The sequence below is a fragment of the Cyprinodon tularosa genome, unplaced genomic scaffold (assembly GCF_016077235.1).
Source record: "Cyprinodon tularosa strain WSP-4 unplaced genomic scaffold, ASM1607723v1 ctg2, whole genome shotgun sequence".
Taxonomy (NCBI): Eukaryota; Metazoa; Chordata; class Actinopteri; order Cyprinodontiformes; family Cyprinodontidae; genus Cyprinodon; species Cyprinodon tularosa.
Genome location: NW_024038733.1, coordinates 3,411,172 through 3,427,122, shown reverse-complemented (window position 1 = coordinate 3,427,122; position 15,951 = coordinate 3,411,172). Strand labels below are relative to the sequence as shown.

At 39.1% G+C, this 15,951-nt stretch overlaps 1 protein-coding gene across 3 annotated transcripts in view; it reads left to right on the top strand.

The window, feature by feature from the left end:
* The window catches only part of ttyh1 (tweety family member 1), a 52,469-nt gene that overhangs the window by 10,450 nt on the left and 26,068 nt on the right, over window positions 1-15,951 (top strand). For all 3 annotated transcript variants that reach the window (XM_038284267.1, XM_038284269.1, XM_038284268.1), the window contains exons 2-4: window positions 8,026-8,190; window positions 10,287-10,516; window positions 13,207-13,318. In XM_038284267.1, coding sequence (XP_038140195.1) covers window positions 8,056-8,190; window positions 10,287-10,516; window positions 13,207-13,318 — 477 coding nt within the window. In that variant the 5' untranslated portion in view covers window positions 8,026-8,055. The remainder of the gene's footprint in view (window positions 1-8,025; window positions 8,191-10,286; window positions 10,517-13,206; window positions 13,319-15,951) is intronic.

The window sequence follows — 15,951 nt, the reverse complement described above, 5'->3', positions numbered from 1 at the left end:
AGGTAAGTACTGAAAGTTTTTGGAGTGTTGGCGTGACAAAGAGCTCTCACATGCGGTTGCCGGCTCCGCGAGTGAAAGTCTCAGATTCGCGTGTTTGGCTTGTGTATGGAGGTGTGTGCAGGTGTGTGTGACGTTAGCCAGCTACATTGTAGCGTGCTGTTCTGTGGCACTTGTGAAAAGGGAGGGCTGCCTTTTCACACCAAAGAAAAACATACTTTTTGGTTGATAAAAGCCTGTTCAATTGTTCAACTGGGTCCTCACATATGGAGAGATATTTGTGCCATCGGTTTGAGCGCGCATGAACCAATCCGAGCGCGCAGTGAGACAACACGCGCGCGCGCAAAACCGGTCTGGCGCGCGCTCAACTCTGAAAAACCCTCTCAACACACTGTTCTCGCGCTCAGTTTCATCTCTGCGCGTGCTCGAATCCGTCTCTGCTCGCGCTCGCTCGACCTGCTCTCTCTCCGCGCTCAACACCAGCTGTGCGCTCAGCTGTTTCTCCGCTCGCTCGACTCTCTGCGCTCGCAACTTCAGCAATGTATGTAAATGAACCATACCATCAGCCAATCACACCCAGCTTCTTTTCATCCAATGAAAGCATTCCTTCCTTCTTCTTCTTTTCTATCATGGCGGATCGCAAGCAACTTTAAGGTGCATACCGCCACCTACTGTTCATGAGTGTGTAGCAACATTGTTTTACAGCTATTAAATTCTATTTTTTAATTTTGCATTCTGAAGATAACTAAATAATGCTTTCCTTAATCTATAAACATCCTTTATATTTCCTTTATTTCCCAATAATCCTTTAAGACTCCATTCTTGGCCTGTCATTTCAACTACTCTTCTCAATTTTTCCCTTTCAGGTTCATATGTTTTACAGTTCATTAATATGTAAGCATTCGTTCCAAATACTACATCCGGTTAGATGAAAAAAAATACATAAATAAATAAAAACACAATCAGGAAAATCAAACAACTCTTACAGTTATTTTGTCAACATTCCTAAGATAGTACTATAAAATATCTTGAATTATCTCAAATAAACTTCAGTAAAACAGTTATTAGATCATTGCCTCATCCATCTCTTTTACCTGCTATTGACATGGATTTAAATTTGATGTTTTAAAAGAAAAATAAGGAGGATATTTCAGGTTCCAGTATGGTTCAACAATATATAGATAAAAAATATTATGGATATGTTAAATTTTTTAAGGATGCTTCAAAATATTCCAATATTAGGAATGGTGTTTTGTTTTAGTTTCATAATTTATTTTTAAATCGGGTAAAAGAATCAGTGATGGAATTCAGCCTACAAAGGAGAAATGTTTTGGATCATATTGGCCTTACAATGGATTGAAGAAATCGTTCCATTAAGAAGTTTAGTTTGCTCTGATTTTAGATCAGCGACTGTTATATTAATTTAAACGCAATTATTCAGACAGCAGACCTGATCTGAAATTTAACAATTATTATTTAGAAGACCTTTTACAGATGGACTCTAAATAAGAGGGTTATTCTTTATTATATATATTAAAAAGAATAATTTGATAAACAGGATTTTTCAGTTGGTGGCGGTAATTGTTGTTTGCCAACCTCCATAAAAAACAACAAAAAGAAGAAACACCCGCCACAAAAGCTAAGAGTAAGGCCAATATGATCCAAAACATTATCTATATACTGTTGAACCATACTTGAACCTGAAATATCCTCCTTATTTTTCTTTTAAAACAGCAAATTTAAATCCATGTCAATAGCAGGTAAAAGAGATGGATGAGGCAATGATCTAATAACTGTTTTACTGAAGTTTATTTGAGATAATTCAAGATATTTTATAGTACTATCTTAGGAATGTTGACAAAATAACTGTAAGAGTAGTTTGATTTTCCTGATTGTGTTTTTATTTATTTATTTATTTATTTTTTCATCTAACCGGATGTAGTATTTGGAACGAATGCTTACATATTAATGAACTGTAAAACATATGAACCTGAAAGGGAAAAATTGAGAAGAGTAGTTGAAATGACAGGCCAAGAATGGAGTCTTAAAGGATTATTGGGAAATAAAGGAAATATAAAGGATGTTTATAGATTAAGGAAAGCATTATTTAGTTATCTTCAGAATGGAAAATTAAAAAATAGAATTTAATAGATGTAAAACAATGTTGCTACACACTCATGAACAGTAGGTGGCGGTATGCACCTTGAAGTTGCTTGCGAACCGCCATGATAGAAAAGAAGAAGAAGGAAGGAATGCTTTCATTGGATGAAAAGAAGCTGGGTGTGATTGGCTGATGGTATGGTTCATTTACATACATTGCTGAAGTTGCGAGCGCAGAGAGTCGAGCGAGCGGAGAAACAGCCGAGCGCACAGCTGGTGTTGAGCGCGGAGAGAGAGCAGGAGAGCAAGCGCGAGCAGAGACGGATTCGAGCACGCGCAGAGATGAAACTGAGCGCGAGAACAGTGTGTTGAGAGGGTTTTTCAGAGTTGAGCGCGCGCCAGACCGGTTTTGCGCGCGCGCGTGTTGTCTCACTGCGCGCTCGGATTGGTTCCTGCGCGCTCAAACCGATGGCACAAATATCTCTCCATACTCACAAAGCAAAACCAATCCCAGACCTATTTTATTTTGCTGCCTAAGACATAAAATATTTTCACTCGCAGACCACTAGGGATACCCCCTGTTGGGGATCAGTGCATGAGATCACTAGTTTCTGTAATTCTTGAAGCAGTACGCTTCGCACAAAAAATGCCTCTCTCAAAGTCACCTAGATTTAAATTCCTGCCCTTTCTGTCAGAGAGATAATTTCCACATAAAAACTTCTCCAAGTCATCTTGATCCCATCTATATGTCTAAATCTATTGAGTTGCTTCCGCGTGCCATAGATTCTCAAATGGTTTTTGGATGTTCCAAATCTTAATATCATAGCATGGAATCCACACTGGAATTACACATGGACGTCATTAAGGCAACAACGTCCTCAGCAATGTCTTGTGAGCAAAGTTCTGAGAAATGTTTTATCATGAATCAATGCCACTCCCCAAATCATTGCACCTTCTTCCCCCTTATAGTTTATTTAATGTCTCTTTCACTGCTTAAAACTAAATATTCTAATTAATTTATCCATTGTGTTTAAGCACCACGTTACTAAGGTGTTTACACCACTAATGTATGGATGGATGTGATGTGATTCGAACCAACATGTTTGGCCCAGTTTTAATAAGACAAATGGAGTGCTGGCAGTGATGTGGTTTGTGACAGTTGGGCTGCTGGACCCATTAAGGGGAACAGGCTTACAGTAATGGGCTTAGAGCCGGCCCTGTCTGGCCTGTGAGCGATCTGTTAACTTGTTCTCAGCCCGTAACCCAATCCAAATCTGAGTAGTGACGCTGTTTGGAGCATTGTTGAATGTGTCGCATGGCAGAATCAAAACTTTCACCATGCACTGTATCGAACCTGCGGGGGTTTACACTAGTCTGAGCCGCCACTCTGCAAGGAATCAATAGCGACATAAATAAAGCAGAACATTGTGCAAAGGGAAAGTTGTTTTTATTGAAAGAGTTGTTTCTTTCATTTTACATCTAGCACAGGCCATCAGTTCAGCATTATCTTATTGATGCAGAGTTGAATGTTTTAAAGCCCTGTAACCTTCTATATATTTACTGTAGCTCTAAATAGTGCTCCCTGTTCTCTCTTCTCATGAGCTTAACTAACATGTTTGTTCAAAACAGTGAAGCTGTGATCATCTCCTAATAGGAGCAGCCTCACCAATGCCCCTTTCCCCTCTGTTGCTGCCTTCTATTCATAAGGATTCTTCTGTATATTTTGACTAACTGAATTTGTCCTCTGTATGTGGTGCTACCCCCACCATTGGATGCTTTAGGAAGAAATGGTGAATGCAGAACTTTGTAGGATGTCAAGTGGATCCCTTTTTCTGACCTTTAATGTTCTGCGTACCAACTTGCACTGTTTATATTTGAGGTCAAAAACCATTCAAAGACTGCATTGTATCTCGCCTGTTAAATCTATAAAATTCATCCAATCATCTCTTTTCTTTACTGGGTTAATCCTGATCAGGGTCAACAGGGGGACCGGAGCCAATCCCAGCAGTCAATGGGCAAAAGGCTAGCCAGACCCTGGACAGGTCATTGGTTCAACACAGGGCCTCAACAATGTGCGTGAGAGACACTAGCAGATATTGTATATTATATAAGTTATTAGTTTGTCCAATAATTATCTCCTCCCGAGGGGTGAACAGTCCTGGCTTAGGAAGTAAATACCCTGCTTGGTTATCCGGGTTATTGGTGCCTGTCTCGTTTGTGGAGCCTGAAATTCAAAAGCTTGGTTCCTGTCTCTGTGTGTAGTTTTTCGCTTTCTGGACCTGGATTGTCCATCTCTGCACATCATCACCAAGTAAATATTTGCCATTAATTTTTCTCAGGTTTTCTCGACCTTGGTCCTACAAATGAATTGCCCACCAAGTCTTAGGCTCTTATTTCCCTATTCTTAACAGATACATATCTCTATCATTGTAAAAAGAATATTTACCGTTGCAATCCCTTTAATTTCAGTCAAAACAATGGTGTATAAGCACTGCTGCTCATTGAAACCATTAGATCTCAGTTGAAAAGAGAACTATTATTCAATATCCATACTAATATACTAAGAACCTAATCAAAAATTACTGAGAGAAACTGAAAAACTGATGTAGCAGTATATTCTACTTTGCTGAAAGGTAATTGCAGCTACTCAAAGCAATAGAAGGGTGATGCCTTTACCAGGTATCTCTCACTCTACCCAGTTCACGAACACAACATGTCCCAGATAGTTTATTGGTATTTAGAAAAAAATACACCACACTCAGTAGTTTGTATGGCAACCAAATGCTGTCAAGTTGAGTAAAGGTTTGTAGAGGACCCAAATGCATAGATAGATGCTGGGGTGATTTCTTGGAGATGGTGCAGAAGAATAAATCCAGAAATAACCAGCCAGGGACCACAGGAACCAGAACAAAGGGGAACACAGGCTTCCTCCCACAGTCCAAAAACATGACTGTTAGGTTAAATGGCTTCTCTAAAGTCCCCTTAGGTGTGAGTGTGTGCGTGAATGGTTGTTTGTCCTGTTTGTCTCTGTGTTTCCCTGTGCTTGATTGGGCGACCTGTCCAGGGTGGACCACGCCTTTTGCCCATAGACAGCTGGAGATAGGCACCAGCACCCCTCGCGACCCCACTTGGGATAAGCGTGTAAGAAAATGGATGGATGGAAATAAAACTAATGAAGAAAACATAATGACAAAAAACCAAAGTGTAACTGAGAACTCAAAGTGAAAACTTGAACAGGACCAAAAATCCAGATCAGGAGGTCATGACAAATGCTCATATGCATGTCTGCAACTTCATGACTAATGAGATGACAGTTAGAGCGAGATTAATTTAGGTTAGGGGAGTATGGAGGAGAGTCAGTGGGATCAATTCCTTTATTCTCCAGGAAATACCAGCATAGAGTCAATCGTTCAAATGATATTTAGAAAATATTTAATGTTGGCTAGGGTGCCATTCTTTATCTCAGACTGGTCTGTGTGTGAGCCTGCCTTGCAAGACCAACATTGACCCACTACTAAACCAATTATGCTAAACAGTCATGCAAACCGCATAACAGTCACAGCAACTTCTCCAGACCCTATCAATCTGTCACATTAGCTCAGAGAGAACTCCATTGTTAAAGAGGCAGTGGAAAAATTACAAATCTTCTTTTGGAAAGTGATGCGATGCAATGGCAACTTTTAAACAGAGCGTGCGCGGGGGGAAAATGAGCTTATGAATGCTCTCGCACGCTTTTAATAGCGTTCCCTCCCGGGAGCAGGTAAAGGGTGGTGCATGTGCATTTTTTTTAAGGTGGAGAGGGCGGGTCTTTTCAAAATTTTGTGAAAATCCTCCACTATACCTGAACTACAAACTTAAAATGAAGTTTCATTGAACAGTTTAAATACAACTTTCAAAGGTGTCTCTAATCAAATAGTTTGTGTTTTTTTAAAAACTTTAATAGAAAGTTTCTCTTTCAGCACTTTTACAATTTTCTGGGATTTTGCTCCAGTTTATTGGAGGGTAAGAAGTAAAAGCTCCTCCTTGGTGTTTAGTTCTGGGTATGCAGGATAGACAGAACAAGATCTGAGAGGTCTGAGTAGTCGATGCATTGTCAACCAGTCTGTAATTTGTTTTGGTAGTAAGTCATTCAGTGATTTAAAGACCAACAGAAGTTTTTGAAAATACAGGGAGTTAGTGTCAGGACTGTAAAGACTTTAGAACAGAGGTGATCTGCTTTTAGTTAGGAATAGATCAACTGCAAATAACTGGATGACCTTTTAGACAGACCTGTGAAGAAACTGTTGCATTAATTAATACGACTAAAGATAAACATTTTGATTTGTTTTGTCAAGATACTGCTGAGACTATCACAGGGCTCCCAAACTCCATGATGTCCAGCAACTCTTAAATAAAGCTCTGCCTCAACACACCTGACTCCGGCATGAGCTCATTGGCAGAGCTCTGCATATGGGAAAGGGGCACAACTAACTACAAGCCCTCTAGGATATAAGTTTAAAACTATTAAACATGAAAATATTCCTAAGTTGTTCTTTAGCTTTTAATTGTCTTAGTTTCAAACATTTTTACCTGAGTTGTTTTTTTTTATTCAGCTGAAGCAATTGAATTCCAAGCATTGATATACTTATGCCTTTACTGAGGACTTGAATAAGTTCATAGTTACATAATGACATAGTAATGTAGAGCTGTGTGTTGTCTGAGTAGTTAACGTCACTTATGTTTTTTTTTAGCAGCTTGTCATTATAAAGAAAATAGTTATTCTTTGATAGAAGGCTTAAAATAATCTTACTCATGAAGGTTTGAAATGGGCCCATAGTTTTGCAGTTGTAGCTTTTCCATGTTGATTTAAAAACTCTCTCTTCCACTTTACTGGCCAGATCGAAATTCTAGAAGTTAAACTCCTTTAATCTTTTTCAAAAGATAATGATAAGGCTCTGTTAGTATAAAAGAGAATTTATTGTAAAGCCAGGATTACTTTTATTTCAAAGGAAATAAAAAAAAGAAAATGTTTGCAGTTTAGCATCTTGAATTGACATGAACTACTTTCAGTTGGCCTTGCATTATGAAAGTTTTTTTTTTTACGATTTATGTTATTTAAGGTGTGTTCGTTTTTACCAATCTTTCAACTCATAAAATTCCCAACTGTAACGTCCCTCAAAGTCAACATTATGAGTCAGTGCAAATGATTGGTACCTGACCTCTGCATTCAAGATGGATGCTACTTGCACCAACAGTATTTAAACATTGATACCTCAACCATTTGTAGCAGTTCTTTATTATGTATGTACCTTGCATCTTTCAGTCCTTTAACACCCCTGGATTTCATTTCATGAATAATTAGCAGCCCTCTGCAGAAATTGATGACAAGCCTTTAAAGTTGTTCTTTGTACCCAAGGAAAAGGTAAAAAATGTGCAGGGTAGTGTGCACTTGGAACAAAGAGTTTAAAAACACTAATTTATCTTAAACCCAAGTCCAGAAGTCCAGAATTCTCAGTCACATCTAAGTCTCTACTTTAAAGCACACTGACAGTCATTAGTCAGTCCAGTTGATAGAAGGATTCTGAGACCCTAAGCTGTCATCTTTGCAGCTTTGAACTCATGAACTTGAACTCTTTCTGAGTAGTGTTGGCGTAGTGGTTAGAGCAGTGCTGCTTGTGCTCTGAGAAGGTTGCAAGTACACAGTTCGATCCCCACAGCCTCCACTCTGGGTTTCTGAGCAAAACCCCTAACCTATGCTGCTCCCTGGGTGCCAAACAATGGCAGCCCGCTGCTCCCCGAGAAGATTGGGCAAATGCATATAGTGAATTTCCCCATTGAGAGACCATAAAAGGATTTACATTACATTACATAATGCAACCTACCTGCTTGCCCCATTTCTCCATCATTTTATTTCCTACTTTACATCCTCTTTCATCTGACCTCATGCAGGTTGGAGGAGGGAAACGCTGGCAGAGGAAAATGGCCGCCATGATCACAGTGCCCAGTTATTCTCCTTCAATATGGGTGAGAATGTGTCACGCCTTGCCCCGACTGGACCTCAGCATGCAGATGAGGGACAACATCTTCGCCCCCGACAGCTGGGAGTACCAGCAGGTAAAGGATTCTTACCAAAACCACCTTGTAACATTTCGTGGCACCTAATCATAACAATGTGATTCATGTTTCTGGATAGGGGTTTATTTTAGTACATGCAAGTGGGATAATGGGCAACTTGTGCTACAAGACTCTCCTAATTGCCCCATAAATGCTTAAATGTTGTAACAACCTGCAGAGGCAACCACTTGTTGCTTATTAATGGACTCAATTATAGGAAGGAACATTGCAGTTGAGCCATGCAAATATCACTCATCTTTTGCCCAGCTGTTATTATGATTCTCATTCTTTGCTAAAATATTGCATGTTATCTTTACTGTCCAAACAGGAGCTATGTAAATCAATTGAAAGTTAATTGCTTTCATAGCTGTTTTTGTTTTGATGATGGTGTTTCTGCAGCAAGAAAAGCAACACTTCAACTCTTATGCTGCAGCTTTCACTGCTGACTACTCCGTGATATAAAGAGGAGGTGGGCTGGGGGAGGAAGAGCAAAAATTATCCTCCAGAAGAGAAAGACAAAAGAGACCAAAAGCGCTGGGAGACAGGGGGAGAGATAAGGGAGGCGATGAGTAATGCGTGGAGGTTTATGTGCAGGAAACTGAGCAGAGAGGGGAAATGTGAACTGAGTTAGAGGGAGGAGCCAGAGAGAGTGGCAGTGAATGTATTTAAGTAGGTCACAGATTATTAATAGAGATTCAGTGGTGTGGATAGAAAGAAAAAGAGAAAGAATGAGACAGCAGAGTGGGGGAGAGGAGCACGGGAGTGGGAGAACGTGAGGGAAGCAGTGATGGGATGGGGACAGGAGTCTGAGAACGGGAGGTGAGAGAGAGGGAGTAGGTGGAGGAACAGGTGTTGAGAGACAGGCAGATGGATGAAGGATAATGTTGAAGCAATATGTTGGAGCAAAATGCATTTCATTGATGTTGACTTTGTGACATGGAGCCTGGTCAAAAGCAGAGTCTGATATGGCTTAGTGTCATTAAAACCCACCGTGCTGCAGAGAGCCATTAAGGTTTTAGAGCTTAAAACACTGCAAAATAAGGAGAGAAGAAAAGTAATTTTCTTAAGTTTGCACCAAAAATGTTATCTTTGTGAAAAAAAAGAAAACCTTGCATATTTGCTTAACACATACTTTTAGCTATCTCACATTTTTAACCAGCATTTTCTGCTGTTATCAGTCTGAGAAACACTAGAATTAAATAATCTCAAACACATAGTTTCCACAGAATGCCACGCCTGCTGGGCTGCAGTAAAACAACAGCATTATGGTGGTATACAGAGCCCAATCGCAGATCCGCTCCACCTAAAACAACCACAATGGTTGCTTATTGTTGAGGTAAACAAAAATTTCCATGACACACCAAGAAGCAGAAGAGTTTGATGTGAGCTAGCTTTGCTTCTAAGCATCAAGCATCGACGAGCGTGGCTCGGTAATACACAGAGAAAACACAAGCCATGTAAGCCATGCTCTGGTTAGAGCAAACCAATGCAGGTTATTAGCTGTATAAATATGTTCGAATGTGTCAATAAAAGCTGATGTAGCTTTAAAAATGTAAAGCTAAATTCATGTAAGCAATAGAAAGAAGAACAGAGAGGCCTCATTGTTACATCTAAAAGCAAATATTTCTCTTACATTTTTGTAAAATTTTTTTACTTTATGTTAAATTTACATTCATTTTGATTTTGAGACAATAGATAAAGAGCATTAAAGCAAATACCAGCCACATTCAGTCAAAAGTCACCCTGTCGACTTATTGCTTTCTGCAATTTGCATTTGTCCTCTTTGTATAAATCTATCCTAACATCAACTGTCTTTAATTCTACATGTAACATATCTCTCCAGTGCACTCCAGTATTTGACAATACTATAGCAAAAATGCTGTCCCTATGCACTCCATGCCTATCCTATGTAACACCATCTGCAGTTATCCTACCAACATGGAACAGTCTCTTCAAGTTCCCGTTTTGTGGAAACTATCCATTGCCAGTTTTTATTCATGATCATTTGGATTAAAATTACCTATTTTTTCAAACAAACACTGACTCATCTTTTCTTCTCAAGCACTTCCTCTTTTCTCTTTTTTTTTAACCCACAGACTCTACTGGTTTTGTCCAGTCTGTCGGCCATCGTTCTTGTCATCTCTCTCTTGGTGATTCTCTCCTTCCTCATACACTATTGCTGCTGTCAACGTGGGGACCGGAGCGAGGGATCGGAGGAGGAAGATGATGATGAAGACGGGAGCACGGGTCACGGCTACAGTGGGAAGAAGGGGAGGGGAATATGCTGCGTCACGTGGGTGGCGGTGGCTGCTGTCACGCTGTGCTGGTGAGATACAGGCTACACTAGTGATAAAAGTGATCAAATTTAAACCATTGCAAGAAAATCTTTAATATTTAGAGAGAGAAGCAATAATAGTACTTCAATATTTAGTTGTAGTTGCATTCATGCTATAGGGGCCTACTTTTGTAAAACACAAAGATAATGAGGAGCTTATGATACTCTTCTAAATTTAATAAATAGTTTTAATGTAATTCCTGAATATCACTGTAAACAAAAATGCAGTTTAGATCACATTATGCTCCCTTAACCAAAGCCCATTAAAGGATAATCAAATAGTTCATAAGCAAAGAAAATGTAAGCAAGGGCTTATCGCGGTTTAAAGCGACTTTGTTTCCAGTGCATTAGCTATGTTATAGTACAACCTGACTGAATGTTGAAAGATTTTTTTTTAATTATTAAATTTTTCAAAAAAAAATCTCAGTTCAAACCAGCCCGTACCTAAGACAGCAAGCAATAGCCACCCACAAAAAGACTGTTTTGTACATATTGGTCACCATGTGGTGTTTTTGCTTTATAGTATTTTACGGAGGCCAGTTCAAAACAGTCAATTTCTCCTTGATGAATTATTGAATCTTACCTTAATGAAAGCCAATCCATGTCTGGCCTGCTTAGGATGTGTTTTTTGGCTTCTTTTGTTACCTGCTGGACTAGTTTTCCTTCCTCTCCTGGAGTAAACTTGGTCTGCCAGCCACTGCTAGGAAGTATTGTTACATTTCCATGCTTTCTCAGTTAGTGGGTAATGGTTCCCATACCCATAGTTCCCTGGGGTGGTTCCATAGATACCCTAGGTAATATGATGGAGCTCCTATCTTGCTTATTTATTCCCTAAATGTCTTTACATTCAGGAATACTGTGTTCCCTAGCTCTTTACTTCGTGTTGTCAGACAGGTCCTACTTAAGGGATTTCTTGATTGTACAAGTCTGACAGTAATTTGTGAAACTGAATTAAGCTTTTTAAAAGATTGTTGATTAATTACATTACTTTTTCACCAAGGGCCACGTTGGTTAGCGTTTTTCCTCTAATGCTAATCCCAATGTTGATTACAAACATTTAACTGGGGATGTGTTGGACCAGAACAAAAGAGGAAATGAAGATGCAATAAACCAGGGACAGCTCATCTTTAGTGGCTGGAAATTGCTTATAATGTTACCGCAATGTCTGGCTGTTCTTCTGCATTGCTGCGTATAAGCTAACAGCAACATTTAGACTTAGATGCTGCCACATTGTCTAAAAATTGAAGTCAGCATCGAAGTACCTCAGCGCATTAGTGCTAAGCTGGCTCTAAAAGACTAACCTGAATTGTGTCAACTTATTTTCTAAAAAAATACTGTCGATGAGTCATAGGAGAGTCATTTTAAGCATCATTCTGTCTTAATTCTCTGTTTGATCATCATGACAGAGCACAAAATGAGAAAATCCCCCCAAAAAGCATGATGCTCAGATGTATTAAGGTGATGAGATTGAACTAAGCATTAAATGTTCTAAGATCCATCTGTAAATCACCAGTAGCCCATCATCATCATCTCCATCCTGATGTGGTTTTCACTTTTCCCAACAGTCATGTTATTTTCCTTTTTCCAAACCGCTGCCAATAACAGAATTACGTGTGCGGAGCTTCCCCAGTGCACAAACAGCTGGTCCTTTCCCAACCAGCAAGTCCCCGCCGACTGTGCTTTCATTGAGTCTGCACATTGTGGTTAACGTACAGTGCTCACAAATGATCTGCAGATTGTGGTTACTGTACAGTGCTCAGAAACGCTGCTTGACATCTGTCCAACACGCAGCTCTTGTATAATGGAAGAATGAGTCACTCAGGGGAAGCTTGGTTGTGCATCTAAAGCTGTATCCATCTGTGTAGCACAAGAAAATCAAAGTGCACATTAATGCTTTTAATACTCATTATGTTCCACTTCCTGCACCTTTATATGAGTTCAGAACGTATTGCTGTAATGTAGGATGTAGTTTGCAGCAGATTGGATTTTAGCTGCCATAATTTTATCTTCATTTACAGACTGCATTTTGATAGAGTGGTTCATGTCTGCCCCTCATGGGCTGCAATGAAAGATTAGATCTCATCCTCACTGATGCTCAGAATGAAAGGTCTCCATGCATAAATAGCAAATATAATGTGCAATATGCTTATTATAAGGCCTCAGATTGTGGCCTTAACTCGGTTGTAGCAGCATTGGTTTACTTATGCCAGGCTGAGATGAAAAACACACATTCCACCATTTTCCCCCGCTTGCTTTCTAATCTGGGTCACATACTTTGTGGGAGATTGGGTCATACCATTTCTCCTGGGTTTGAGGGGATTTGATGAACATCTGGCCTGGGCCTTAATCTGAATATCCGAATAACAGAGAAATGTGTAAACACGTCTCTGTGTTTTATTTTTGGAATATTTTCCCCCCTTTTCCCTGGAGCTTAAGCGTTAACTGCTAAGATGCAGATTCCTCATTTTGTTCCTGCAGTCATCCGTTTATTTCTTTCCCTTTGCTTGAATCTTGGTATGCTCATCCAAAGCACTTCACATCTTACTTGTGTCGCATTCATTTAAAATGTACACATTGAATTAAACATAACATTTATGTGCTTTTACTGCTTTATGGCTGTTACACATTCACCGACAGTGTTCTCATGCTTTTTTTTTTTCACCCCCCCCCCCTTTTTACAGTGTTGCCATAGGCATCGGTTTCTATGGCAACAGCGAGGCTAACGATGGGATGTATCAGTTGACCTCGTCTCTTCTCACAGCCAATTACACGCTTGCTTCCATCGATCTGCTGGTGAGTGCTGCTTCCCCGCCAGGATAATGTCATGCAGGGTGTATGTCTGTGCTGCTTGATGCTGTCGGGTTGTTTGTTTTTTTGTTTGTGCGGGAGGGAGGGACAAAATGTTTTCCTGCTCACATGTGGTTATGCCCACAGAGGAAGAGATGCAGATGCAAACTTATAGATCTCCACTGTGGTCTGGCAGTGTTGTTTGAGTCAGACAGCTAAATGTCATACATGCACTCCATGCATGACACAGGTCAGGAGAACAGTGCGGTGGAGTGACGGCAGAGGCGGTTGGGGGAGTTACACTAACACAAATCTGATTTTTATTCTTTCATATATATCTATGTGCGTCATGAAATTCAAAAGCTTCACCATTATTTTTGCAGGATGATGTATGATATTTCATAAAGAGTGGTTTTTGTTCTTACAGTAAGATGACCTTTTATCACTTCATGGATGTGTGAGCTCTGCAGCCCCCTCAACCAAGCCTTTTTCCTGCCTCGGGCAATTTGTTCCAGACCTAAAAAAAAAAAATCATAAAGTATTCATCTGTTCAGATATGTAAATGAAAGTCCTTTAACAAACTTGTGAATGCTTGATTGATGGGGTGCCTAGCATTATTTGTATCTCCGGAACTTCATAACATTTCTCTACAAACCTCCCTTGTTGGAATTTCATAAGCCTGAGAATTAGAAAATAGTAAAAAAATGTGGTGGGAAAAAAACTTAACAGAAGAACTTTTTTATTATTAAAAAAAATGGAAAATGTGGCAATATACTGTAATATGCCATATATATATATCTTTACACATCTCTTGTATGGAATAAGTGCTCATTATTCTTTATACAAATTCTGAAAGTTTAGACAGACTGGATGTGAATTCAAGGTATTTATATATTGACTCATGTCACACTATGAACTATAGAAATACCTTCTCTTAACACTCTGTCCTCTGTGAGTAATTTAAACTATTCCAAGATCAGGTGAACATGCAGACAGTAGATATTAACAGTGGAAGTCTGTTACCCTGTCATAACATATATATACAATTATCGCTGTAAGGATTGTTTTTTTAAGTTTTATGTGGAAAAAGTTTTTTTTGTAAAAGTGTTTCTTCTGCTCTGTTGTTCTTTAAAATTCATGACATATTCTTTATGCATTTGAGTCCTTAAAATACCTGAACTTGTGCATTAAGACTGTCTGTTTGCATAATTTCTAAACATTAAAAGTATGGTGGGCAATTTTAGCATTTTTTTGAAAATAGTTGCGCTTTCTAGATCAACAAAAAAGCACATGCACAACCCTGTACCCGCTCCCGAGATGGAACGCCTGTTAAATACGTACGAAAGCATGCACGAGCCCATTTCTCCTCGTGCACACTCTGTTTAAAAGTTGCTTTTTGTATCCCTCATACAAGCTTACTTTACAAAAGAAAATTAGCAGTTATTTCACTACGTCAGACTCACCACAGCTAAGTGAAAATGGGGACGAGCACGTAAGCTGACCTTACGTAAACATATCGCCAGAATGATTCACAATTAGGAGGACCACTTATTTTGATGATCCACATGGAAAAAGAACTTCCTCTACTATACCTTTAAATGTGATGTTATTATCCAACAATTGAGTAACCTTTTTACGTAATACTTTAATTTGAGCAATTTTTTGGATGACTATTTTTTAAAGGAATGTTGAAGTGGTGCTACTCTTACTTAAGTACAAGTTTTGGGTACTTTACCCACCTGTGTGAACGGTACATTCGGATGCATGTCTTCCCATATCCAAACATCACTCTTTAAACTTACAATCTTTTTCTGTTACGGTAACTTAAACTTAGTAGGATTATCAGAGGAAGGAAAGCTTTAGTAAAATCTTCATTCTGAAATTATTTCCACCTTTTTTAAATGAAACAGGTTTAAAACGATAATAGATCAGTGTAAAAAAGTTACATGCTTTATAGTCTGAGGGGATATGCATCTGATGACAACAGGACACATATAGATATGTGTTGGAACTTACAGGCTTGGGGAAGAGAAAAAGACAATAGTCAGTTTTATTCTGCTTTGACAACACAACACTTTCTCACCCAAAGCGCCCATAATTACAGTCAGAGCGATAATTAAATAGTTGAAAATAACCAGAACTGTGATAAATGAGGCTGGATGAGCATCCAGATTTATTTTGCCACAGCACATCATGGAGGATTTTGAGAGAAGTTGAAAAAAAGACTTTAAAAGTTTCAGTGTGAGATTGGTTTAATGTATTAAAAGATGAATATCATTTTAAGGCTTTCTGCGCATTTTCATAAGTGCCGTTTGTAATTGGCTTGGTGCCGTATGAGAGATAAGATAGGGGAAAAAAGCTTGATTCAGACTGTTTATCTGCAAACTCTGGTAGAAAAAAAAAGGTTAGCAAATCAATACAAATCTGGTTGTAGGGACATTTCTTTCCTGCTGGGAGCAGTTTTTTTCCCCACTATCAAAAACATCAGCTCCATATGTTTTAAGTGCCAGCCATTAGCACTGTGAGGCACTCTATCTTCTCCTCTAACAACCACTAGGGATTTTTAAGCATTAGAAGTATCAGCTCATTTGTCTTTGGGTTATCATAACTCCCCATAATGTTCTTCGTCTCCTCTCTCT